We start from the raw sequence: 27,899 nt of genomic DNA, 5'->3' as shown, positions 1-27,899 counted from the left end.
ACTACCATAGACTAAAAACATATCATGAATGTAAGACTGCAAAAAATCAAACTGTTTATTTAGAAAGTTTAAAATTGGACATAAATTTTGTAGTCTATCAATTATAGTATATGGAAAAAAACATTTGCATTCATGGAATCCTTTCAGCAGATAATTTTCTGGAGTTGAAGATTCTTATCTGTGAAAACAAAGCAAGCAGAAAAGATTTATAGAGAACAAGTCCTTCTCACCAGGATCACTCCCCAAGTACTTTGAACTAAAATTGGTTCAAATTTACTTTCCATGGCTCCTATTCTGTGGATATGCTGTGCTTTGTGTTTGAAACATGTCTCACCTGTTTCTCTTCAGGAGACAACACGCCTTGTACTGCTATGAGCTGGTACTGTTTGTGCTTTAGATTTCTGGGGAACTTTCTGACAAACTGAACAGCAGTCAGACGCGTCTCCCTGCTCAGCAGCTTCCTGGTGTCAGATGATGAAGAGCCAGGATCCAAAAGCAGGAGGCACAGGCTGCCATTCTTCCTCTGTTCCAAACCAACTACTGTTCGGCTGTGACCTAAAGGAGAGGACACAGGGATTAAAAAGTGCCACATGCTGGTATACTGTGATTTCTAAACTGCAATATGAACAGAGAGTATCCAGTATAGCACATATTTAACAGACGTGGAGATCACATCATACAAGATTGAAAGCCACGAAAGAAACTGAATGACCTCTGGGAACATTTGATGACTACTCTGTACAGACTGCATACAAGTTAGAGTTTCTAGGGAGGATTAGACATGAAAATGATGCAACCTACAAAGATATGTAGGTATATACATGTGTCTTGGGTAATCTAATGTTAAGTCAAGTCTAGTAGTACAGCACATTCCAGCAACAAGGCAATTCAAAGTGCTTTACATCAGTGGTCCTCAACCTTTTTAGTACAGCGGACCAGTCAGTGGTCCGCTGTACAGTTAGCTTGGCATATACCCTATAACATGGTTCAACATAATGGGAAGAACCGGGTGGTCTACAACTGTTCATTCCAACACCAAGGTCACAACCTAAACCAACTCCTCTTACCAGGTCCCACTATCGGCCCTGCCTTGCTAGCGGTGCTCCTACGTTTCAGGGAACATGCTGTGGCCTTCAGCAGTGATATTTCTGGCATGTTCCACCAAGTGAGGCTCCTACCTGCAGATCGACCCCTGCTTCGGTTTCTGTGGCGGGACATGAACTGAGACAAGCCCCCTGATGTCTACGAGTGGCAGGTACTTCCATTTGGAATGACTTGCAGCTCTTGTTGCGCAACGTTCACGTTGCAGAAACACGTCATGGACCACAGTCAACCAGAAGAAGACGTTTGTGTCGCCATTAACAAGTCCTTCTACGTGGATAACTGCTTACAGAGTCGCACATGTCCAATAGCCGCCAAGACACTCGTTGACAAACTGCGCCACCTGCTGCCTGATGGGGGATTTGAGTTGCAGCAGTGGGCCAGTAACAATCCAGATGTCATCCATCATCTTCCTCCAGACCTCAAGTCAGCCAGCTGTGAGCTGTGGCTCAGTCAAGGTCAGCCTGACATTCAAGAGCCAGCCCTTGGATTACACTGGAACTGTAAGTCTGACACCCTCACCTACAAACACAGACGCATCGATTGCTCAGTGGCTACTATGAGGAACATCTATAGAGTTTTAGCCAGCCAGTATGATCCTCTTGGCTACATAGTGCCTTATACCACACGAGCCAATGTTATTGTACGCCACCTGTGGGAGAAACAGAGGGATTGGGATGACCCACAACTCCCTGAGGAGCTGCTGCAGAAGTAGTATGCATGGGAAGCAGAGCTGGAACAGCTGCATAAGATCACACTACCTAGGTGCTACACCAGTCACAGGCTAGACCAGCCCAACTGTATGAGAGCTATCCATGTATTCTGTGATGCCTCCGAACAGGCATATGGATCAGTGGCTTATCTCAGGACAGAGAGTCCCGAAGGAGAAGTTGAGGTTGCCTTCCTTGCAGCTCGGTCTCATGTTGATCCAAAGAAGCAACAATCTGTACCTCGTTTAGAGTTGTGTGCTGCTCTGACAGGTGCTCAGCTCTACAAGGTCATCAGCTCTGAGTTAACTCTTCCCATACACATCTGCATCGTTTGGTCTGACTCAGCCACAGTTTTAACCTGGTTGGGTTCAGACTCCTGCAGATACAAGGTTTTTGTGGGTACTCGTGTGGCAGAAATACAAGAGCTGACGGAAACTTCCATATGGAGGTATGTGCCTGTGACAAAGTGGTTCAGTGTATGTTCACCATTTGTCCCTTATTATTATTTTGATACATTTATTTTTGTAATGGGTTATAATGCTTAAATTTAAACATTAGTGCAACCTTGCTTCATGTACTATCCCGGGTTTGTTTGTGTTGATATTGTGTTGTGTTTTCCATCTATTTATATGTTTAGTTTAAAGCTATCACTTTTGAATTATTGGTTGAACGTGTTTATTTTGTTTCATAGTATATTCTTGATATTTGTTTCTTTTTACTTACCATTCTCCCTTGTAGCTTTGCAGCAGGTCAGGAGTGTGGGAGTGGCCGGCCCAGTGTCTCCTGTTGAATGGCTGAATGATGTCACTGATTACCTTGCTGGGATCTACCAATTAGAGGGTTTTCTAGTATTGCTTTGTTTGTTTTTCTTTAAAGTAACTTTTGAGTTATCTTGTTTGGCAGGGTTTATTTTGTACATTATTTCATTATGTTGAGTTTGTAAATTAGATTAATATTATTCTTGTTTCTGTTTAGACTTTGTCTTTGTTTCATTTTTACCTGTTTGATTGTGGCTTGGCCCACTTATGTGCAGCTGTGTTGCCAATTGGCTTTTAAAAAAAAGAGTGTTTGTGGAAGCTCAAGAAGGAGAGCAGATGGATGTCAGAAAAGGAAAATAAAATAAAAATTCTTCAGAAAACGCTGGAACCTGGTGATCTATGCAGTTTGTTTCGCTCACTTTGAAGACCCTAGACCACACTATCTTACAGTGCCCTCAAGAGACAACCCAGCGGACGACATCACTCGTGGCCTCACTACTCAAGACATCAGCAAAGGCAATAGATGGACAGATGGACCTGAATTCCTGAAACCATCTCCAGATTACTGGCCTCATCTACCACCCCCACCCCAAAGTGGTCCTGAAGGTGAGCTGAAACGACAAGCTGTTTGTCTAACTGCGTCCAGCTCTAGTGTTCCAGATCCACTCCATCACCAAACTTGGGACAGCTACTTAGAGGCCGTCGCACATCAGCTTCAAGGGGCCCCTACCACCCTCTCACTGCTGATTCTTATGCTGCTGCTGAGATCGAAGCTCTACAACGAGCTCAAAGGGAATCCTTCTTGGAAGAAATCACCCAATTAAAGGCCGGTAAACTTATCGCCAAATACAGTCGTCTTCTTCTACTAGCACCTGAGTTTGATGAGAAAACAGGGCTCATCAGAGTGGGAGGCCATTTACGCCGGAATCCTGACCTGGCTGTAGATGAAGTTCACCCCATTGTTCTGGACCCCAACTCATCATACAAGATTATGATGTAAGCTCCAACATCCCGGGCCAGAAAGGGTTTTTGCCGAGATCAGAAGGAGATACTGGGTGCTACGTGGACATCAGAGATCCTGTGTTGAATGCAAGAGGTGGAAAGGTCACCCTAACCCACCCCGGATGGCGGACCTCCCTCCGGCCAGACTGCGTCTGTTCAAGCCGACATTCTACTCCACAGGTGTGGATTGTTTTGGGCCATACACCATCAAGATCCGACGCAGTAATGAGAAAACGTGGGGAATACCGTTCAAATATCTAACTACAAGAGCAGTACACCTTGACTTGATTCCCAGAATGGACACAGATGTTTTCTTAATGGCTCTGAGACGCTTTATAGCCAGGCGTGCAAAACCCAAAGAAATCCTGTGACCAGGGGACAAACTTCTGGGGAGGAGAACGTGAGTTGCAGGAAGCCTTTTAAGCTCTTCATCCTGACCTCAAAGATCAGCTAACTCGCCAGCAAATCAAGTTCATTTTCAACCCTCCTGGTTCCCCACACTTTGGAGGCTGCTGGGAGCAGGAAATTCGCTCTCTAAAGACTGCTCTGCAAGTCATCATTGGAGCCCAAATCGTTACTGAAGAAGTGCTACACACCTTTCTGATTGAAATTGAGGGGATACTCAATTCAAAACCTCATTCAATACCTCATCTGAAGTAGCGGATCCTGACCCGGTGACCCCCAACTATCTGCTCATGGGTCGGCGGGATGCTTCCCTGCCACAAGTCATCTACGACAGCCCAGAAATTCTTGAGCGGAGAAGATGGAGGCACAGCCAAATTCTAGCCGACCATTTCTGGCAGAACTTTTTGAAGTTCCACCTGCCAGGACTACAAGCCTGCCAGAAGTGGCAGACTGAATCAGCCAATCTACAAGTAGGAGATGTGGTCATGATCGTGGACAACCAGCTTCCGCGAGCCCTCTGGCCTGTGGGTAAAGTCTCTCAAATTTTTCCTGGACCAGACAGCCGGATCCGATCAGCTGAAGTGAATGTAAAGGGACGATCTTATATTCGACCCGTGGCAAGACTTGTCAGCCTACCTGCCCTGCCTAATGACGATTAATCCCCCTTATTACTCAGCCTTTTTTTGTTATTTGTATTCACAGGTGAATATGGGGCTTCTGTGAAAAAGGCTGCCTGGCAGTCTGCTATGTTGAGCCCTTTAAGGGGCGGAGCTTGGAGCACAGGTGAGCAGCATGCAGATGAAGAAGGGGAGAGGAAAGAAAAAAGGAGCTGCAGAGTTTTACCCTTTGCAGTTTGTGTATTTTATCTTGCTGTTTGCAGTTTGTTGTCACCTTCTTTCGCTGTGTGTGCGTGAAATGTAAGTGAGTAATAGTGGGGAGGTTGGTGACATTGTTCAATAGAATATTTCAGTTTGCCCTTAATTGCAAGCTTCGTACACATGTGCACTTAAGAGCTACAAAACATGGTTTTCTTTCTCGTGCAGTATATTTATCTAGAAACGAGAAGTTTGTAATTATTAATATTGCAGTTGTTTAGCATGGGTGATACTAGTTCAGTCATTTGTTGGGAATTATTCGGACACTGATGTTGTATTGTTTTTTGTTGGGGGTTTTTTCCCTCCAGGGGGTCTTTTTGTGGCTCTAGTGTCCCTTATATGACAGTAGGCTGACAGGAAAGGGGGAAGAAGAGGGAGGAAGTGTATGCAGCAAATGTCTATCGGGTCCAGGAATCGAACCCGCGACGGCCGCGTCGAGGACTCAAGGCCTCCAAATGTGGGTCGCGCTATCCCCTACGCCACCACATCACGCCCTGATGTTGTATTGTTGTCTGTCTTTCTAGAAAAACCATACACACAGTTACAAGTTAAAAATAAACAGCAAGTACAAGTTGAACCTCCTGGATTGCAACTCTGCGTTTTTTTGAGTTCTGACCGAAATCACCACACTGATCTGAACTTTCCACCAGAAATTAAAATCCCTAAGTTTTAAATAAGATTTAGGCTTTGGCTGCCCTTTGACCTCCAGAGATTCACACTGATGTGCTACATACAAGATGTTTTGGCACAAAAGAACTTTTTCTTCTCTCTACAATTTTGTTAATAGTAAAGAGGGTTGGATAATAAAAAATACAATAACTTTTCTTTTTTTATTGACTTGTGAGTAATTTAGAATCAGACAGAAAAGCTCCAAAAGGGAATCAAACTTACAACTCTGAACTAAGAACTTCTGATCACATAATAGTAATTAACCACATCTGCAATAGTAATCATTACTGGTAACTGTTGTCAGTAGTCCCTAACATTAATATGATCTGGCAGCATGTAATCATATATATACATATATATACTATTGTTATAAAGGCTGAGCCAAGAAAATTGATGTTTGTATCAAACAAGTAGCCCTTCATGTTGCTCTGGACCCGTGAAGTAGCTCCCAGTCTCAAAAAGGTTGGTGACCCCTGGTCTAGAGAAACTGCAAACTGGCACTCTTATCTTATGAAATATGCTTTTGAAGATTGTGTGAATGAGTTGTGTTCATGTGAGCGTGCAGCTGTTTTTTGCTCCCCCTCCTTCCAGGGCTGCAGACTGTCTGTAACTAGAGGGTTCCTAATTCTAATAAAACCAGGAGAAGACTCAGTTGAAGCTTCAGAGCATAGGCTGAAATGAGTAACTGGGTTTCAACTGTGTTCTCCCTGCAGGTGAAACTAAATTCTGACTCTTGTCTCTTCTTTGTGTCTGTTTTCAGGTAATTTAGACCTAACAGCTATGACCTGCAGCAATCAGTATGAGAGTACAGAACGATGTGCTTGGATTCTGAGACTACTGTCAGAAAAACGTTCATCTTAAACAAGCTCAATCAGCTCATCAATCAGAAAGATACGCTCATGCATTGTGTACCTTGATGTTGTAGGTAAAGTGGGGGTAGGTGGGTCAGGATGAGTCGGGGGGACAGACTGCTGCTCTCACTAGACTGACAGAAGTACTGCTTGATCCAGTCAAACAAATGGGGATGGGTATTCTTGCAGCCAGTTGGCTGGTGGAAATCTATGATGCGAGCACTGCAGAAAAATCAGACAATGTTACTAGACTTTTTTTGTACTATACAAGGTTACAGCTGGCAATCAAACACATAGGACTTCATTTTCAGCTTTACAAAATAATGACATCCATCCCATCCTCCCTCCATCATCTTCCATTTAATCAATGATGGAGGGACATTAACACTGACCAATGCCCTGGAAGGACATTTGTTGTCATGGTGACACGAATACAGCATGTCACCATGACAACCCCACAATTCCAGTACGACTGGTGGTGAATTTAGCCCCAGTGCCTGGCTGCTGGAAAGAAGAGGACATAGGAACAAAGTGCACAGCCATCGCCCAGCAATATTTTCTATCGGGGGCCACAGACAATTAAAATATGCCTCATTGCTTTTCACACAGCTCTGTAAGCACAACCTACATTTTAAACTTTGTATCAAACCAAATGAACCTTAATAAAATGTCAACTCTTTGAAGCTGAACACTGCAGAGGTGCATAAAAATCATTCTAAAGCAATGTTGCACCATGCAGCAAGAGATTACTTCAGGACAGTAGTAACACCGCAGAGAAGCTTTCCCACCTGATTCCAAGTGAGGTGAGGAGGACGTATATCTCTGTGGCTCCAATCCAAGCCTGTGTTCTCTGCAGCCGCTTACTGAAGTGTGACGCTCCTTGGGGATCAAGCCCTTCCTTCCAGGCTTCTTCAATCATTCTCTGCACCCGAGGAATACTAGGTATTGTCTTTTCTGATGGAGAAGGGCAATGCAAGGTGAACAAAACTGGAATCTATATCACAGCCAGTAAAAATAATCTATTATAATTCATTAAGTTAACTTCAGGTTCCTTTTGGTGTATAAAACAGCAAAAAGAGGTTTCCTGTTTTAACAGCTCTACCGTCTTGATAACAGATGGGTCATAAGTGAAAGATCAACCTCTCAGCTCCCAACTGTACAAAACTGGGCATTAACAACAAATCCACATCTATTTAAATGAGAAAGTATAAATATCTCATTCATTCTGAAGTAATGTTAGCAATTGGCATCAAGATGTGCATGTCATTCTGACAAGCACTACAATATGTCAAACAGGTGTTTTAAAATAGAATTTGTAAAAAAACAAGGTAATTTACATATACAGTTTTAAGGGTCAAGAGTTATTATCGAACTGATTTAATAGTTTCCAGGCTTTAAAATCCTGTAATCACCTGAGAACAACCACCACATGTCACATTAACATATCAGTTGTATTTCCAAAAGGAGAATATTTGTCTCTGCATACATTTTCAGTCTGAAAGTAGGACTTCATGTCTTTCTTCTCAAAACTTGTAATGCTTGTACTCAAAACTTCTGCTCTCTTTAAAATATTCGCTGTGCTTTCTCAAACCTTTCTCCTCACACTCACAACTTCTCAGAGGTCAGATCAAATCTCTGCTTGCAAACCTCTCTGCTGACTTACAAATTATTTTGAACCCCCTTCAGAAGCACCAGCTCAATACACAGGTCTTCAACAAGAGGACTGATTTCTTCTATAAACACATCCTGTTCAGATTTTTTATTAGGAAAAAAGGGGCATTACAAGAGGAATCCTTCCTACTTATGTCACATAGGTCACAGCTTCTCCTAACAGATACAGATGAAGGGACTTGATTTCAAACAAAGTGCTGTGTGTACCGATGAAACAATGCATATGGTCCACCTGCTATGAGATTTGATATTTTACAAAGTGAAAACATAAATGAAATAAAAACTATGGAAAATAAACAGAGGACAGGGAATAAAGGAGGGGCTTTTGGGGGAACCTCTCAATCCAGGAGCAGAGACTGAAGAGAGTGAAAGATTGCCAAGAGAGGGCAGCATATGTTATGGTATATGTGGGTAAATGTTCATTTTTCTGTTAATATTGTATTTTACACATTGTATAAAAATGGCAAATGTACTTTGATGTGTTCTCAAATAAATCTTTTTTAAAAAAGACTTCAGAATAAAATACATCTCGAAAGTGCAAACAGAGCCTAATAACCATTGAATTGGTCCAGTATAAAGAATTGAAGGCTTCTGGTGCGTTCACATCAAACACGTTTCACTCGTCTGGTTTATATTCAATGTCTAAGTGGAGGCGGGTCGAGGACCTGTTGCAGTGTGTTTAGAGCATTTGATAAACAGGGCAGCAACAGAAAACAATGTTTACAGCAATTTTGATGAGTCCAACGCGTCCTCAACGCACCTCCTCATAGACTGAATGTAAACCAGATGTGCAAAATGCGTTTGGTATGAACTCATCATTATGTGGATTCAAACTTGACATGTTGGACGCGTTTGATGTGAACACACCATTACACTTCATCCATCCAAACAGCACTGCAATCTGGCTCTGATTTAATAAATCTGTTATTACGTTATTCCATTTGGGAGGAGATTTTGCATATTCTATTCCCAGAATTGTTTGATGGTCAGCCTATGTTTTGCATAATCATAAAGGCAGACAAACTCAATTTAATGCAGCTGGCATGCTGGTCATTTGGTGGATGCAATCTTGTTTGCATGTTGTTAGTAGATCAGGTTCACAAGTGCTACCAAGCTAGCACCTGCAAACCTTTTTTTGTCAATTTTCAATGTTTATTAAATTCTTCAACAATTAAACATACAGTGAAACCAATGTTGACAATATCAGTACTGTAAAGTTTACAACATTAAGTAACTAGGCTCCAGGGGCAAAATGTTAAAAACTTTTGCCCCTGGAGCCGCTCCAGATCCTCCTGTACTCCCCCCACTTCAGCAAGCAGAAGGAGCTAAAGCAAAGAAAATATATATAGTAAATTAAAAATAAAATAATGTAAATAAAAAGTTCACACACACTGTATGTTTTATTCTGGATCAAAAGTGTTTGAGCTTTTCCACTCTGGTTTTAAGAACGGTTCCCACGTACTCTGATACGCCTCAATCTGACCGTTTGTCTTGTGGATGAGTCGTTCATAAGAGGCGATCTTTAAAGTGCTGCATACCATTCTGTACAGGTAGGGTTATTTTGACCTTTGCAGTGTCCTAATATAAATCCCCTTGCTGTGGTGAGGGCTATTTTTAACCATTGTGCTTTTTTGTTCCCATTTTGACCTTATAATCTAAGAAGTTAAGAAGTCCCACCGTAGGTGTCAAGAGTAAGTTGCAGTTAAGGGTGCTGTTAATTTTTCCCATAACCACCTGCCAATAAGAAATTAGTTTTGGACACATGTGAAACATATGAAGCATGTCTCCTGGACTTTGTTTACATCGCCAGCAAATCCAAGATACTTATTCTAGCTTTAAATAATTTAACTGGTGTCCAATATAATCGATTCAGAATTTTTAACTGCATCAATTTGGAGTGCGGATCCCTCATGGGCTTTAACATTTGTTTGACTATTGTACCTAGGCCTGTCATGATAGCAAATTTTGCTGAGTGATTAATTGTCTCAAAAGCTAAACTTTTGCGATAAACAATGATATTGTTTGAAGACCTTTTTACACTGATTTAATGGAAATGATATAATAATACATGCGATTTCCTGCCAAAGATAGATACACTTTATTTTTAAAAGCGCACTTAACACTGGATCTGATAAAATAAACAAATCAACCAAAAACAAAAATAAAATGGATTCTCAGTCTCCATTAACAAAAATATACTTGAATAAAAACACCAAAGTGTAAATAAATACTGGATTCAACCAAAAGAGTTCAGATTATGAAGTCTGTAAACCATATTGTCCTTCAGTAATTATTAGATTTAAATAGAGAAGATGGAACATCGACTACCTGATGCAATAGTTCACACTACACGTTAGTTCACTCCTACATTTTATCCTTAAGACAATCTGAGAACGTTGATCGTTCTAAGATTGTCTTGTGATTTTATAACCGATCATCCTGCAGTGTGTGGTGTGTTACAGTAGATCGTTGTGGCCCTCTGATCTAAATCAGGGGTTTTCCCCACTGGGAGCTTAACGCAGCCTGTTGAATGTGACAGGTAACCAATTAGAAAGTGAGGATTCTCCTCCTGCTTTCTGAGGGGAAATTACAGAGGGGAATCCCAAACAGCTGACAAAGGCAACATTGGAGATGATATGTGGAAACAACATTAATATTTATAAACAGTTGGTGTAAAGAATATAGAAATGACGATGGGAGGAGTTGGAGTGAAATTGCTACCAGTTGATGAACCCGGTAACTTTTCAGCTGTTCTTCATTAACATGACATAAATAGGTTCTAATGATTTTCATTCAGTCAGGACGTTACACTGACACTAGAGCCACATGCACTGCAGGTAGATTGTAGTAAAGCATTGATTAATGCCTGGTTTTAAAATGACTTCACTGGACTTGTAGCCATTATTTTGTTCCCATTGTTGGACACCACACCGTTATACCTAGGATTTCTGTCGGCTAATGTTTGGTCTCTCAGGTTTTGAAAATGGGTCGACAATCGGCCGACAGCTCTAAGATGGTGTAGTGTGAACTGGACATTAAACTAAGGAATTGAAGAAGGGAGGGTCAGTGGAGAGCAGCGGAGTTGAGCCTTTTTTTATTCAGTGTCATCAACAGAAAGAGAAAAAGGCTGGAAGAGACGATAAAGCCGATAATTAAAATGACGTCAATAGTTTTAATTTCATACGATTAATTGATTTATCGTTTATCGCAACAGGCCTAATTGCACCCCACTGTTCCTCTGTGAATTTTTTGTTTACTTCTGATTCTCAAACCTTTTAAGTCCTGTATTAATGTTGCAAGTGTTCTCAATCAGGTCGTTATAAATATTACTTACTCGTCTTGGGGAGTCTTTCAATTTATTAAACAGTGCACATTGGTGATTCTGTGAGTAAGGTTATGTTAGAAAAAAATATCTAGGTTCATTTACTTATGAGTTTATTTAAAAGGTAATGTTTTCATATTATTATTTTGTGTCTTGTTTGTTTGACTTCTTTCTTTTGTGGGACATCATTAACTGTTTTTAGGATGTTTGCCTGGAGGCTAGAAACATTTACAAATTCCTGTGTCCTCAGCTGCTTTGGTCATTAACTGCTTGTGTTATCAGCTTCCTGATGAAACTGATTGGTAGTGGTCAGCCTCGTGCCCTTGTAAGGGCCACAGAAGGTTCCAGAACATCCTGTAGTAAAGGTCTTTGATCCTTTCTTTGTGTGATTGTGTGAAGAAGCCCAACCTCTTTCCTTGTAATCATAAAAAAAGGCAGTTGGGGACTGAGAGCCGACGGAGTTAACCACAGACAGTGTTTGACGGCGATTCTCTGCGTCTGGCTCAGCTTCCCTTTTCTGCAGAAAAGCAATTTGTGTTTTTGGTTGATTCCTTGCAGGTTAGGAACTAAAATAGACCCTACACGTTAACTCAGGTTTCTTTAATTTTGTGAGGCAGTCCTTTAATTGTAGGAACTTCCAGAAATCTTTGTGGTTTAGATCAGTAGTATATGAATGTTTTGGGGTGACCATTGTAAAGGTGTGATCTCAATCATATAGACGTTTATAGAAAAACTCTTTGACCTAGATTTTATTTAGCAATATCACAATAAAGGGGTTAAATAAATAATTAGACTTTTAGGATTTTTGCAATTCTCCCACTTACTAATTTTTGACTACATTGTGTTCATCTCTCACATTAAATTTCCCAGAAAATTATTGGATCTTCAGGTTGAAATTAGACAGTGTCAAAATTATTATTTTTTTCAGCTATTTTCGTGGCCTTTATATGTCAATTATCAGAAAGAACAGTGTGTTGTTAGAACGGGGGAAGAGATGCGGCAAAGGTCATCAAGCCCATACTTGAACTTGCTACAGCCACATCAAGGATTAAGGCCTCCTTTTCTATGGTTTGTGCTTTAACCCTGTGCCACTGCTATTCCTCCAAAAGTTGAGAGGCATGGATACTCCTGATCCTTTTAGAGACAGACATGAGGTAACTTGTTGTCTACCTTGTACAACTGAAGAATATGTGTCTATTCTGTGCAGGGACGATAGAAGCATCTGGAAATTTCTGTATCCACAACCCCAGCCCTCATCGCCTGCAGATGAGCTGTAGTGGTCAGTGTCAACAGCCAGCCACACATGAACACTGTCTCTGCATTCAGTTTGGTAATAATCTTCCAATGCCCTGATGACCCCTGGGAAAAAGTGATGAGAGGGTTAATGGTTCAGGTGTTGGGAACAACATAAAAGGCAGCAGCAAACCTAAAGAAGCTATAGACTGTAGTTATAAACAGCATCATTCATTAAGAACAATTAATAAGCACTACTATTTTATTTTTCCAACATTCAATACACTGGTCATACTTCCTTCCTTCCACAGTCTTCAATGGCTATAAAACAAACATTTCATTAGGTAAATCTGTTCCACAGAATATTATTTGCACATGTTTAGTTTCTGGGTAACTAATAACACATATTGTTCTTTAAAAGTAAAAAGTCATGATAGCAGTGCTATAATGAGGTACCCAACAACTTAGGATATGAATGAAGAAGATAGTTAGAAAACTGTTCCTAGCATACAGTATATAACCGCAGCATAAATATGGTTGAACTTTGCAAATAAATTCAATGTGGAGTACGTCCATAGTTGCTTTTAAACATTGTCATGAGATGTGCATGATAATAGATTTAAAGAAGACACACAAGGTGTTCCATCAGGAGGCTGGACCTCTATCAGTGAGGTAAAATATTTTCAGCTGATTTTGTCCATTGTAACAAGAAAAACGACTGGTCTGTTCATCTGTGCTGTGAGAAGGTTTTGTCTGACGATGGAGCTGATTATCTACTTCTAACAGGGACATTTTGTGAACTTATTGATGTTGTCCATATGGGAAAAGAAGTGATAGAGCTTGTTATTGTTCATATGTTTTTCTGAATTAATATAGAAAATATAAAACATGCTGAAGAAAAACATTGAAGTAGTGGAACTCCTGGGTGGCTGACATGGTTGATGTGGCTGCAGCGCCCTCTTCTGGATCTCCGGCGCTTACAACCATACATATATAAAACTGTTGAGGATACAATTATTGTAGAGAAAGAATTTTTACACTTTCTTTCTATCAAACTAAAAACTCTAAGCCAGGATGGGATTGTTTTGTTGGCTGTCAACACTTTTGACTCAGACTGGATAGAAACATCAAAGAAGACGCTGTATGAGCTCTGCACTTCTTCTCAGCGTAACGTCTCGTATCACAGAAGGATATCAACAATGTGAAGGCCTGCTTCAAAGTGCTAAACGAATGCAGGGACAACATTCCCCGATTTGTGAACTTCAGCGTTGTGCACAGGGAAACGACTGGATTACATTCTGACATAACTGAAGCGCTACTGGGAGCTAGCCAGCCTTATAATAAAAGTAAAATAAAGATTAAAAATAGACCAGGTTGGAACACATGTGTCTAAATACCACAGTGAAGCCCGCAAAGCTTCCACTTCTTGAAAGTTACAGAAAAAGTTGTCTAATGCAAAATACAAATATGCACTACGCTTCATTAGACAGAATGAGTAAACCTTGAGGCCTGATTCATTGGCAAAAAGTGTATAGGTAAGGATAGAAAAACCTTTTGGAAAGAGGTTAAAACTATCAATAATAGTAAATCCTCCCTCCCTTGCACTGTCCATGGTGTTTCTGGGTGAATATGATTGTAGGTTTTTGGCAACACCATTACAGCAAGTTATTTACCTGTGTACAGAGTGAACCCTTGCAGGTTGACAAGGTTAGTACTGCAGAAACTATCAAAACACAGAAGGTCTATCAAGCAATTAAAGAACTGTCTGTAAATAAATCTATGGGAATTGATTGATCTATGGGTCTTCCCCGGGGCCTCCTCCCGGTGGGACGTGCCCGGAACACCTCACCAGGGAGGCGTCCAGGAAGCATCCTAACCAGATGCATGAGCCACCTCAACTGGCCCCTCTCGACGTGAAGGAGCAGTGGCTCTACTCTGAGTCCCTCCCGGATGACTGAGCTTCTCTCTCTAAGGGAGAGCCCAGCCACCCTACAGAGAAAACCCTTTTCCGGCTCAAGACCATGGCCTCGGATTTGGAGGCACTGATCGCCATCCCAGCCGCTTCACACTCGGCTGCAAACCACTCCAGCGAGAGCTGCAGATCACGTCCCGATGAAGCCAAAAGGACCACATCATCCGCAAAAAGCAGAGATGAAATCCTAAGGCCACCAAAACGGATCCCCTCAACACCTTGGCTGCGCCTAGAAATTCTGTCCATAAAAGTAATGAACAGAATCGGTGACAAAGGGCAGCCCTGGCGGAGTCCAACTCTCACCGGAAACGAGCCCGACTTACTGCCGGCAATGCGGACCAGACTCTGACACCGGTCATACAGGGACCTGACAGCCCGTATCAAGGAGCCCAGTACCCCATACTCCCGGAGAACCCCCCACAGGGCTCCCCGAGGAACACGGTCAAACGCCTTCCCAAGTCCACAAAACACATGTAGACTGGTTGGGCGAACTCCCATGCACCCTCCAGGACCCTGCTGAGGGTGTAGAGCTGGTCCAGTGTTCCACGACCAGGACGAAAACCACACTGCTCTTCCTGAATCCGAGGTTCGACAATCCAACGGACTCTCCTCTCCAGAACCCCCGAATAGACCTTGCCAGGGAGGCTTAAGAGTGTGACCCCCCTGTAATTGGAGCACACCCTCCGGTCCCACTTTTTGAACAGGGGGACCACCACCCCAGTCTGCCAATCCAGGGGAACTGCCCCCGATGTCCATGCGATATTGAAGAGTCGCGTTAACCAACACAACCCCACAACATCCAGAGCAACAACATCCACCTCGGCGACCTCGACCCCAGAGATTGGAGAGCCCAACCCAGAGTCCCCAGGCTCAGCTTCCACAATAGAAGGCATGTTGGTGGGATTGAGGAGGTCTTCGAAGTATTCTTCCCACCGGCCCACAACATCCCGAGTTGAGGTCAGCAGCACACCATCCCCACTGTAGACAGTGTTGGTGCTGCACTGCTTCCCCCTACTGAGACGCCGAATGGTGGACCAGAATCGCCTCGAAGCCGTACGGAAGTCTTTCTCCATGGCCTCTCCAAACTCCTCCCACGCCCGAGTTTTTGCCTCAGAAACCATCCGAGCCGCATGCCGCTTCGCCCGCCGGTACCCTTCAGCTGCTTCCGGAGTCCCACAGGCCAAAAAGGCCCGATAGGACTCCTTCTTCAGCCTGACGGCTTCCCTCACCGAAGGTGTCCACCAACGGGTTCGAGGGATGCCACCACGACAGGCACCGACAACCTTGCGGCCACAGCTCAGATGAGCCGCCTCGACAATGGAGGCACGGAACACGGTCCACTCAGACTCCATGTTCCCCCGTGACCTGTTCGAAGTTCTGCCGGAGATAGGAGTTAAAGCTCCGTCTTACAGGGGATTCCGCCAGATGTTCCCAGCAGACCCTCACAACACGTTTGGTCCTGCCAGGTCTGACCGGCATCCTCCCCCACCAGCGGAGCCAACTCACCACCAGGTAGTGGTCAGTGGACAGCTCCGCACCTCTCTTCACCCGAGTGTCCAAGACATACAGCCGTAGATCCGATGAAATGATGACAAAGTCGATCATTGAACTGCCTACGGTGTCCTGGTGCCAAGTGCACATATGGACACCCTTATGCTTGAACATGGTGTTCGTTATGGACAATCCATGATGAGCACAGAAGTCCAACAACAGAACACTCGAGTTCAGATCGGGGGGGCGGTACTCCCAACCACGCCCCTCCAGGCCTCACTGTCATTGCCCACGTGAGCGTGGACCCTAACCCTATCTAAAATTCATTCCAGATAAACAATATTACCATTTCTTTCAAATGTTGTCTACAAATCTGTCTAAATGTTTGATAGTGAGCACTTCTGCTTTGCTGAGATAATCCATCCCACCTCACAGGTGTGCCACATCAAGATGCTGATCTGACATCATGATTAGTGTACAGGTGCACCTTATACTGCCCACAATAAAAGGCCACTCTGAAATGTGCTTTTTTTTTTTGCTTTATTGGGGGTCTGGGGACTCAGAACCAGTCAGTAGCTGGTGTGACCACCATTTGCCTCATGCAGTGCAACACATCTTCTTCGCATAGAGTTTATCAGACTGTCAATTGTGGCCTGTGGAATGTTGGTCCACTCCTCTTCAATGGCTGTGCGAAGTTGCTGGATATTAGTGGGAACTGGTACACGCATTCGTATACGCCGGTCAAGCACATCCCAAACATGCTCAATGGGTGACATGTCCGGTGAGTATGCTGGCCATGCAAGAACTGGGATATTTTCAGCTTCCAAGAATTGTGTACAGATCCTTGCAACATGGGGCCGTGCATTATCTTGCTGAAACATGGATGTATGGCACAACAATGGGCCTCAGGATCTCATCCTGGTATCTCTGTGCATTCAAAATGCCATCAATAAAATGCACCTGTGTTCTTCGTCCATAACAGATGCCTGCCCATACCATAACCCCACCACCACCATGGGCCACTCAATCCACAACATTGGCATCAGCAAAGTGCTCACCACACGACACCACACACACGTCATCCGCCCTGAACAATGTAAACTGGGATTCATCGGTGAAGAGAACACCTCTCCAACGTGCCAGACGCCATCGAATGTGAGCATTTGCCCACTCAAGTCTGTTACGGCGACGATCAGGAGTCAGGTTAAGACCCCGATGAGGATGACGAGCATGCAGTTGAGCTTCCCTGAGATGGTTTCTGACAATTTGTGCCGAAATTCTTTGGTTATGCAAACCAATTGTTTCAGGTTGACATTCCCGCTGTCAGCATGCCAATTGCATTCTCCCTCAATGCTTGCGACATCTGTAGCATTTTGCTGAGACAAAACTGCGCATTTCAGAGTGGCCTTTTATTGTGGGCAGTATAAGGTACACCTGTACACTAATCATGATGTCAGATCAGCATCTTGATGTGGCACACCTGTGAGGTGGGATGGATTATTTCAGCAAAGCAGAAGTGGTCACTATCAAACATTTAGACAGATTTGTGGACAACATTTGAAATAAATGGTAATATTGTTTATCTGGAATGAATTTTAGATCTCTGAGTCCATCTCATGAAAAATGGGAGCAAAAACAAAAGTGTTGCGTTTATATTTTTGTTGAGTGTAATTCTTTTGCCAAAATTTGCAAAGATAGACAATCAGTTTGGGTTCAAGTCCAAACATGGCACTAATGTGTGTATATATGGCCTAATATTTGTGTATATATGAATAAGTATAATAACAAAAAGTCTACGGTGCTTTTTAGATGCCACAAAGGCTTTTGATTGTGTAAATCATAGAAAACTATTTTTAAAATTGTGCCAAGCTGGTGTTCCTAAGTATATAGTAAGATGTCTGTCCTACTGGTGTGCTAATCAAACTATGCAAGTGAAATGGGACAACTGTATGTCTGCATCCTTTCATGTCAGCAATGGAGACAGACAAGGAAGCATTTTATGTCCTATTTTGTTTAACTTTTATATGAATGATCTTTTTAAACAGCTAAACCTGTGTAGAACCGGCTGCATGGTTGGTGATACTATTATTAATCATTTAATGTATGCTGATGACCTAGTGGTTTTTAGTCCAAGTTCAGCTGGTCTTCAGAAGCTGTTTAATATCAGTTCAGCATATAGTGAGCAACATGATGTTAAATTCAATCCATCAAAAAATCCTCTTGATTTGTCGCACTAAAGAAGACAAAAATAAATTTCTAAATTTCAAACTGTCTGGGACTTTATTGAATGTCTCAAATGCAGTCAAATATCTTGGCCATATGTTGACAGATCGTCTGTCTGATGATGAGGACATTTACCATCAGGTTCAAATTTTATATGATCAGGTAAATATTCTTGTCCGTAAATTTGGATTCTGTTCGGATGAAGTGAAACTGAACTTGTTTAGATCATATTGTACATCATTGTATTCTGCACATTTGTGGTGCAGCTTTAAAAAAAGCCAGTCTTCAAAGATTGAAGGTGGCTTAAAATGATGCACTTAGACTTTTGTTAAATAAACCCAGATGGTCCAGAACCAGTGAACTGTTTGTATCTGCTGCATCAGCACTTTGATGGCTGTTTTGAGAAAGCTTATGTATAGATTTATTTGTCATTTAAACGAGTCTAATAGAATTATACTACTGTTGACTAATGCTAAATATAGTGCAGTAAAATACTCATCTGTTCTTTGGAGACATTGGTATGATTGCCTCCTGAATGGTTAGGAGCCTTTTTTTTAATGGACCTTTTATTCTTTTATTGTATTTGTTTTCTTTTTATGTAATTTGGACTTTGAGTCTGTAATAAAATCTATCTAAAAACCATCATATGGACAATAAGTTCTACTACTTTTTCCTAGAAAGACAACATCAATAAGTTCCATTGATAAGCTCCATCGCCATCTGATTGGTCCTGATTGTTCCTAAAAGAGCACTTCACTCTCAGACTGCAAATTTACTGCTGGTTCCTAGAATTTCATAAAGCAAAATTGGAGGCAGATCCTTTTGTCGTCAGCTTCTGTGAGCTTCTGTTTCGTTGTAACATAGATTTTAGGTCACAATGTCTAAAAGAGGGGCTGTACAGTGGTGCAGTAGGTAGAACTGTTGCTCTTTCTGCATGGAATTTGCATGTTCTCCCTGTGCATGGTGGGTTCTCTCCGGGTTCTCCGGCTTCCTCCCACAGTCCAAAAACATGACTGTCAGGTTAATTGGTCTCTCTAAATTCTCCCTAGGTGTGAGTGTGTGTGTGAATGGTTGTGTGTCCTGTCTGTTTTCTGTGTTGCCCTGCAACAGACTGGTGACCTGTCCAGGGTGACCCCGCCTCTCGCCTGGAACGTAGCTGGAGAGGAACCAGCAACCCTCCTGACCCCATTAGGGACAAAGGGTGAACAGAAAATGGATGGATGGATGTCTAAAAAAAACATACCCTGGGTCTTGCTTGAGCCATCATCGACCCCTGAGGCCAGAGACGCCATCATATCAGCTTTCTTCAGATGAAAATCGACTGGTGTCAGATGGCCGCTGGCCACAGCTCTCTCCATGCTCCTCTCCATCTGGCGGCGATAACCACCTCTGCCATCCAAACCAAACTGCCTCTGAACATCAAGAAAACGCTGCTTAAAATCAGAAATGTTTAATTTTTAAAGTTCTTCTTTGCTACGTTAGATATTTGAAAGTTATTAAAAAAATGAATTAACATTCCAGATAGCAAGTGAATTCAATGAATTATGGTTAAAAAAAAGGGTTGAATTCATGGTTAAGGTCAATGACTGACAGTGGATCAACCATCAAACGATCATTGAATTCATTGAACTTGGATTAGCCAGTTAACTAATGTAGAAAAGATGTCATTGAATCAATGTTTATTGGGGGATTTCTAATGATTGAAATCACAACTGATCAATGTTGAATCAATGTTTTCTGTTTGTCAGACCAATCCCTTCCCATCTTCCTGGGTGGGAGATTTTTATTCAAACGTGGGGTTTATCACATTCTAAACCACACAGCCTCTTTGCTGCTGGATTATCTGCAACCTGATTCTGAATTGAATTCTACTCTGAGAACTTTCATAGAATGTTAGGTGATATTACTTTGATCTTAACTGTGTTTATTGAAAAATAACTGCATTGTTTTGTGCCTATTGTTACATCCTCACACTTTGCTTCCATCTCCTGATTGTTTATTTTTGTTTTATTGTTTTATTGTTGACGGTTCACTGGTGGGGGCGGGGCTCAGCCAGTCCAGGGTTTTTAGCTGGGCTGGTGGCGCAACTGAGACTGATGAGTGATGGTGGCGTGTAAGAAGTGGTGGCAGCAGCGGAGTTGTGGGGTGAAGAAAATTAATCAAGATTACGGTGCGGGAAGGCTCTGGACAGTAAAAGAGTACCTTCACCTCGGGACGGATCCACCCAGAGGGTGTGTTCTGTCAGGTTCCTGTTTTGTTTCTTTACTTTGTTCCTTTTTGTCTAAATTATTACACACTTTGTTGCGGCCTCTTCTCTCCCATAATCAGCATTTAAAATTAAAAAAAAGAACGAGCCAGGGTGAGGGTAGCGGGACGTAACACTATGTTGCAGCTTCATAAATAAATGTGATTATACAGTGTATCACAAAAGTAAGTACACCCCTCACAGGTATTTGCAGATATTTAAGTATCTTTTCATAGGACAACACTGACAAAATGACACTTTGACACAAAGAAAAGTTGTCTGTGTGCAGCTTATATAACAGTGTAAATTTATTCTTCCCTGAAAATAACTCTACATACAGTCATTAATCTCTAAACCACCAGCAACAAAAGTGAGTACACCCCTCAGAGACTACACCCCTATATGTCCAAAGTGAGCACTGCTTGTCATTTTCCCTCTAAATTGTCATGTGACTAGTTAGTGTTATTAGATCTAAGGTCTGTATTGGGAGCAGGTGTGTTAGATTTTGTAGTACCGCTCTCACTCTCTCTCACTGAAGGTCCTACATGGCACCTCCTGGCAAAGAACTCTCTGAGTATCTTAAAAGACAAATTGTTGTGCTACATGAAGATGACCAAACTGAGCTGCAGCACAGTGGCCAAGATCATTCCAAAGAGTAAGGTCCACTCAGAACAGACATCGCGTTGGTCGTCCAAAGAAGCTGAGTACACGTGCTCAGCGTCACATCCAAATGCTGTCTTTGAAAGGTAGGTGTAGGAGTGCTGTCAGCATTGCTGCAGAGATTAAAGAGATGGGAAGTCAGCCTGTCAGTGCTCAGACCATACACCACACATTGCATCAAATTAGTCTGCATGGATGTCACCCCAGAAAGAAGTGTCTTCTGAAAGTCTGTACACAAGAAAGCCCCCAAACAATTTGCTGAAGACATGTCAACAAAGGACATAGAACCAGGTCCTCTGGTCTGATGAGGCCAAGATTAATTAGTTTGGTTCAGATGGTTTCCAGCATGTGTGGCAGCTGTCAGGTGAGGAGTATAAAGATAAGTGTTAGATGCCTACAGTCAAGCATGATGGTGGGAATGCCATGGTCTGCGGCTGGATAAGTGGAGAAGGTGTTAGGTAGTTACATGTCATGAACTCCAGTTTGTACCATGAAATACTGAAGCAGAGCCTGATCCCCTCCCTCTGGAAACTGGATCACAGGGCAGCGTTCTACCATAATAACGACCCCAAACACGCCTCTATGGCAACCTCTGCCATACTGAAGAGGCTGCAGGTAAAGGTGATGGACTGACCAAGGATGTCTCCAGACCAAAACCCAATAGAACATCTTTGGAGAATCCTCAAGTGGAAGGTGGAGGAGCGCCAAGTCTTGAATATCCGACAGCTCTGTGATGTTATCATGGAAAAGCTTTCCAGTGGCAACCTGTGAAGCTCTGGTCAACTCTAAGCCCAGAAGCATTAAGGCAATTTTGGTAAACAATGCTGACCATACAAAATATTGACATTTAAGGAACTTTCACTAAGGGTTGTACTCACTTTTGTTGCCGGTAGTTTAGACATTAATGGCTCTATGTAGAGTTATTTTCAGGGAAGAATAAACTTACACTGTTATATAAGCTGCACACAGACAACTTTTCTTTGTGTAAAAGTGGCATTTTATCAGTGTTGTCCTATAAAAAGATATACTTAAATATCTGCAGAAATGTGAGGGGTGTACTTTTGTGATACACTGTATATGTCGACTAATATTTAGTTAAATATTCATGAATATTCCTTGGCATGTCCCTCCATGTTGGACAAGCTTCTCTCTCTAAGGGAGAGTCCAGCCACCCTACGGAGAAAACCCATTTCGGCCGCTTGTATCCGTGATCTCGTTCTTTCGGTCATGACCCAAAGCTCATGACCATAGATGAGGGTGGGAACGTAGATCGACCGGTAAATCGAGAGCTTCGCTTTTTGGCTCAGCTCTCTCTTCACTACGACGGACCGGTACAGATGGCAGACGCTTGACGGCAGACGCTGCGCCAATCCGCCTGTCGATCTCCTGCTCCCTTCTTCCCTCATTCGTGAACAAGATCCTGAGATACTTGAACTCCTCCACTTGGGGCAGGACATCCCCCCCTCCAGCATCTCAGGCTGTTCTGAGATGCTGAAGGGGGGTGTCATCCAGCATCTTAAGATGCAACAGCAGCAACACATTTAAAGGCTCACAAAAAAGTTCTTAAGAGTTAAAAACTATATACACACAAAAAAAGATGAACAATAATAGCAATAATAATATAGTGTACAAGAATATAATAGAAAACACTGTGCAGTTTTTAGAAATAGGCACAGGACTCATAATCCAAAGGGTGTGTAACTGAGTTGGATCATGTTTTTAATATACTAGTTTGCCATATTTAAACCTATTAGTGGAGATGGAACATGCATGGGGAAGCAAACCTGCAGCTTCTTGAACTCCTGTCTCTCCAGCTGAGCCTCCTCCTGCTTTCGCTTTAGCTCCTCTTTGTGTTGAAGTTCTTTTGCCAGCATTAGGTCAGAGTGAGAACTTCCTGCAGCAACACATTTAACTTTTGAATTAAAAAAAAAAAAAATTGTCATATCAAATCTACCTGTTCCTGGATGTCAATGTGACCTCCGAAGTTTCTATTTCAACTGAATGGGAGGCACTTGAGGCATATCTACAGGTCCAGGTAATATCTCTTGTTGCTAAAAAGAAAAAGAACAGCGTGGCCAAACAATTGGAATTAGAAATGAGATTTTTCTATACAGAAAAATCAGTATGTCTATAAACCTTTTAGGAGTATTGAAAAGACGTCCTGAGGTATTCGAGATTTCAACAAAACAACACCTTTGCCACTTTGGCACAAGTACATCCAGAGGATAATAGACTCCAAATAAAAATCAGATGACCCAGCTTTCCACCAGCATTTAAATGCACGTCTTATGCACAAATATGAGGCTCTATGGAAACATAAAATTAGTCTCAAAAATCCACAGTTTTGTTTGTGTGTATCAGGTGACTTGTGCATACTTATTTAACATTTGTAGGCGTAGGAGGTTTGAATTCGTAATTATCATATTTGGTTAAAAGAAATCTAAAAGAATATTTTATTACAATGGATTTCTAATAAATCTCCTACAATTTTTGGGTGGAAGAAGCTCGTTTTGGAATAGACTTTCTAACATGCCTCGTCCACTCTAAGACTGACGTTTTTGGATGCATATGGAAGCCCTTCTTGGACTATGCTGAAGAACACGTGTCTACCATCCTGTCTCGAGCATTTATGAATGTTTAGATGTGTACTATACAATGATGGAAGTATGTATGCCCCCCATCTTATATTTCTTTTTATTTCTGGACTGCACTGCTGAGCTTTTGTTTTGTTTTGTGTTTTTTTTTTGTTGTTGTTGTTGTTAAACAAAAAAATCAATAAACATATCTACAAAAAAAAAAAAGAAATCTAAATCTGTGTGTAGAAATTTTATGTTTGTAAACATTGTAATTGTGTGTGTACTTTTATTTTGAGTTTGGAATTTCTTAATATTTGTGTATGCATTTGACCACACATTTATAAGTAACCTGAGTTATACACTTGTTTTTTTTTTTACTGTCTACAAACCATGTTTCACACATACAGCAACCCAAAGTTACACACTTGTTCCATTTCCTCCCTGTGTTTCTTTCAAATGCTTATTTTAAAAAACTTGATTCTATTATATTAACAGACATTTGGAATGGAAAGAAGCCACGCTTGTGAAAAGACCATCTTCAGAAATCAAAACAAGATGGTGGAGTGGCCCTTCCAAATTATAGGCACCATCATCGGGCAACGGATTTGTGATGTCTGTCATTCTGGACATATTATTACTCTGATAAGAGACCCTAACGGGGTGGAAATGGAGAAACAGATTTGAGACTCTCATTTTCTATCTTCAGTAGTCGGAGCATCTGTACCTTTTGCCATGAATTGGACAATCACTATTCCACTTCAGAATTTACTCACAATTTAGGAAATACTTTGGTCTTTGAAATATGAGCCTTTCCATTGCAATACCATCCAATGTTTTTTCCCTCATCAATGGTAGATGCCACTTTTAATATTTGGTTAAAAAAGCTCAAAAACTTGTCTCTTTTGCACAGCTGTCTTCTGAATTCAATCTCTTCACATCTCATTTTTTAGATACCTCCAAGCCAGGCATTATGTTTTAGGCTCCATTCCAGGATTTCCAGATAAACCAGCTGACAGTACAACTGACAAATTGTTATCATTTAATTCAACTAAGAAAAGCCTGATTTCTGCCATTTAGAGACTCATCTCACATTTCCTATCATCACAATCTTCAATAACTCTGTGAAGAATCTGAGATACAACATTTAACTTCCTCTCGGGATCAATAAAATATTTTTGAATTGAACTGAATGAGTAAACACACTCCTCACCTGATTGGTCCCTGGACAGTTCATGGTCAAAGTGCAGTTCTACATGTTCCTGCAGACAGAAGCTGTTGCTGTAGACAGATGAGCACATTGGACACTGGAATGACCTCTCTCCTAAAAACACAGGCAGAAATAAAACTAATCAAACATGTCCCAGTTAATACAATAGTTTTATAGTTTTAGCTCAACTGATGAGAAAAGTGAGGAAAAATAAAAGCCATCACACATACAGTAAAGTTTCTAACACTATACTTGGTAGACTGGGTTAAGTATTATTTTCAATAGTTTAAATGAAAGAAATTATTCATCCATTGACCAGTCTGATTCACGTTGGCAAAAACTAATTGATGATCTATGCACCAAAACCTAAACGTACGGCTGTAGTGTTTTCTCAAATGTTGGTTTCAGAAGAGCACGATGAGATAAATACATTTAAAAATATGATTTAATTCAATTATGTAGGGTTAGCAGAGGAGTTCACCTCCTAAGTGACTTGTGTAATAAAATATTCCATTCAATAGAGCTGTGTTTGTTTGTGTTGGGTTATGACTGCAAACACTGACCCATGTACTGCCCAAAACATGTTAACCAGAGGTGGGTAAGTAAATGCATTTACTTAAATTTAGTTTAAGTAAATGCATGAAGAAACGACAGTGAATTTTGCAACAAAATCTAATTGCTTAGCTTCCGGAGTATACAAAAAATACTGAAAAACTGTGTGACTATAAACACATATACATCTATAAAGATTTTTTTTAAATAAAGACAAATATTATACAAATACTAATAAATTGCTAAATATATATTACTGCTTTGTAGACTGTCTGCATTTAAAGATTAGATTAGATTTATTGTCATTGCACAGTAAGCAGAGCAACAAAAGTACAACTCTGTGTGGGCATTTATATACAATCCAAACCAGATGAGGCTAGATCTGGGAAATAAAATAAAATAAATGTTTTTCAGTCTCTTTTTTACTAAGCTTCTGAAGGCAGCAGGGCAAACAGCTGCTGGGCATTTTCAAGGCTGCTCTGGACTCTGGAGAGACATGGAGCTGGAGATTTCCTGAAGGGGTGAAGTGGTGCAGAGGGGCATCTAACAACCTGTTCTTCTGCCCCAATGACCCCATGCAGCACTCTCCTGTCTTGATGGACGGTACTGTTTCTGAGAGGAGATGGTTCAGTCCTATTCTTGTGTGACACGACTTCTACACAACAATCACAGACGTATCTGTTGACAGAAGCATCTCCTCTTCATTCATCTAGTGTTTGTGAGGAGTAGTGTGTGTGTGTGTGTGTGTGGGGGGGGGGGGGGTCTATGAGTTTTTCCACTCAGCCTGGCCTCCAGAATTCCCTGGCCTCCTTGTTAAGAGAGGTGAGAGCAGTTGCAAGTGAGTAATTAAATAAATAAAGATAATGATTAATTAAATTAAGTTGTCAAATTTTCACCAAATTCATAGCAAATAAGCACACCAACTTGGGCAACATTTCCGGTTGCCAAAAGAGCTGAAAGCCGCTGCATCCATCTGAGCCACCATGGCAACCCTTCAGTCTGAACTGAAGTAGCAAACATTTCAATAAGTGTGGAAAGTCACATCATCAAGCAAATGACTGATGAAGCAACACATCATAAAGCTAATCAAGCTAAAACCTGATATTTATTTATTTATTTAATTATTTATTTATTCTTAACATCCCAGTTTGTTCTGTTTGCTGCTAATTTTTAAATTTGGTTGTGCACATTACTAAAATCAGCTATTCTGATTCTATTAATCAGAATTGCTGATTAATAGAATCAGGGAATAGGCTGGGAAAAAGGGAACATTTGTGTGTTTGTAAAAAAGAAAATAGACACTGAGAGAGAACTTCTCAGATGCAAAGCTGAATATTATTTTCAACACATTGCACCAACAGGGAAATCTGAGATGTAGAACAATTACCTGAGTGCTGTTCCAAAAGATGCAGCTCAACATGTTCCTGGAGGAGAAAGTCGCATCTGTAGACCAGTGGACACATGGGGCAGGAGAACAGTTTCTCTGGAATAAAAATAGTGCAACTGTTCAATTATATGCAAAAGCGGAATATACATATATATATATCATAACAATTAGAGTTACCTGCTGATAAAGGCTGGGTTTGGTGAAGTTCTTCTTTCAGGACATTTGCATTACTTTGTTCTGAGATTTCAGCAACCTGTGTTTTTGAGGCTGCAGTGGAGTTTGCATAGTCTCCAGGTGATGAAAACTGATGCTCTGTGTTAACAGCAGAGCCAAAGTTAGATGTAAGCTGTCCTGCTTTATCAACAGCTCCTAGGGACTGACAGGTTTGGGACTCCTTGGCTTCACTTCTACTTGCTTTTGTCCTCTCAGATAAAGCTGAACTACATGGGTGGTGAGTTGGGTCTTGGAGTATTTGCTGCTCTCCAGGATATGCAGAAGTATTGTGGAAACAGAGTTCAGCATTATCAACTCCTGACATAGTATGGATGGGACAGTGCAGATCATTTTCTAGGTGGCAAAGAAAAAGATGTGTCTTCATGTCTTCCTCCAACAATATCTCCTCACCACAGATTTCACAAGTCATGATGTTAACAAAAGTTTATTTCCCACTAATAAAAACTGCAAATGAATGATAAAATGTGTTTATCATTATGTACAACACAAACAATACTAACTGGAATACTGTGCATTCTAAACATTTCTGTAAAATAGAAATAAAACCATACCACAAATAAATAAACTTACATAAATCCCAAAAAGATTAGGGATAACTGGGAACAATTTTTATTCAATATAAAATCTGTCGTCCATCCATCCATTTTCTTAGTGCATCATAAGACAACACAGAAACAGACAGGACAAACAACCATGCACACACACACACTCTCACACCTAAGGAGATTTTGGAAAAAATAATTAACCCAACAGTC

General features: G+C 41.4%; 1 protein-coding gene across 2 annotated transcripts; it reads right to left on the bottom strand.

Annotated features, from left to right (window-relative positions):
* Window positions 1-31: 31 nt before the first annotated feature.
* LOC122830658 (zinc finger containing ubiquitin peptidase 1) lies at window positions 32-27,554 on the bottom strand. Of its 2 annotated transcripts, XM_044116197.1 has the most exons (10): window positions 27,088-27,554; window positions 26,911-27,006; window positions 24,975-25,085; window positions 22,973-23,082; window positions 19,527-19,695; window positions 12,535-12,723; window positions 7,160-7,325; window positions 6,433-6,593; window positions 335-555; window positions 32-178 (listed from the first exon to the last, which is right to left on the bottom strand). In XM_044116197.1, the coding sequence occupies exons 1-10, from the start codon at window positions 27,551-27,553 to the stop codon at window positions 131-133; spliced, it is 1,737 nt and encodes a 578-aa protein (XP_043972132.1). In that variant the 5' UTR covers window position 27,554; the 3' UTR covers window positions 32-130. The 2 variants fall into 2 exon arrangements, with proteins under 2 accessions (XP_043972132.1, XP_043972133.1); XM_044116198.1 differs by lacking the exon at window positions 12,535-12,723.
* Window positions 27,555-27,899: the final 345 nt, after the last annotated feature.

This window comes from Gambusia affinis, linkage group LG05, assembly GCF_019740435.1.
Source record: "Gambusia affinis linkage group LG05, SWU_Gaff_1.0, whole genome shotgun sequence".
Classification (NCBI taxonomy): Eukaryota; Metazoa; Chordata; class Actinopteri; order Cyprinodontiformes; family Poeciliidae; genus Gambusia; species Gambusia affinis.
This window is presented reverse-complemented; position numbering and strand designations above follow the sequence as displayed.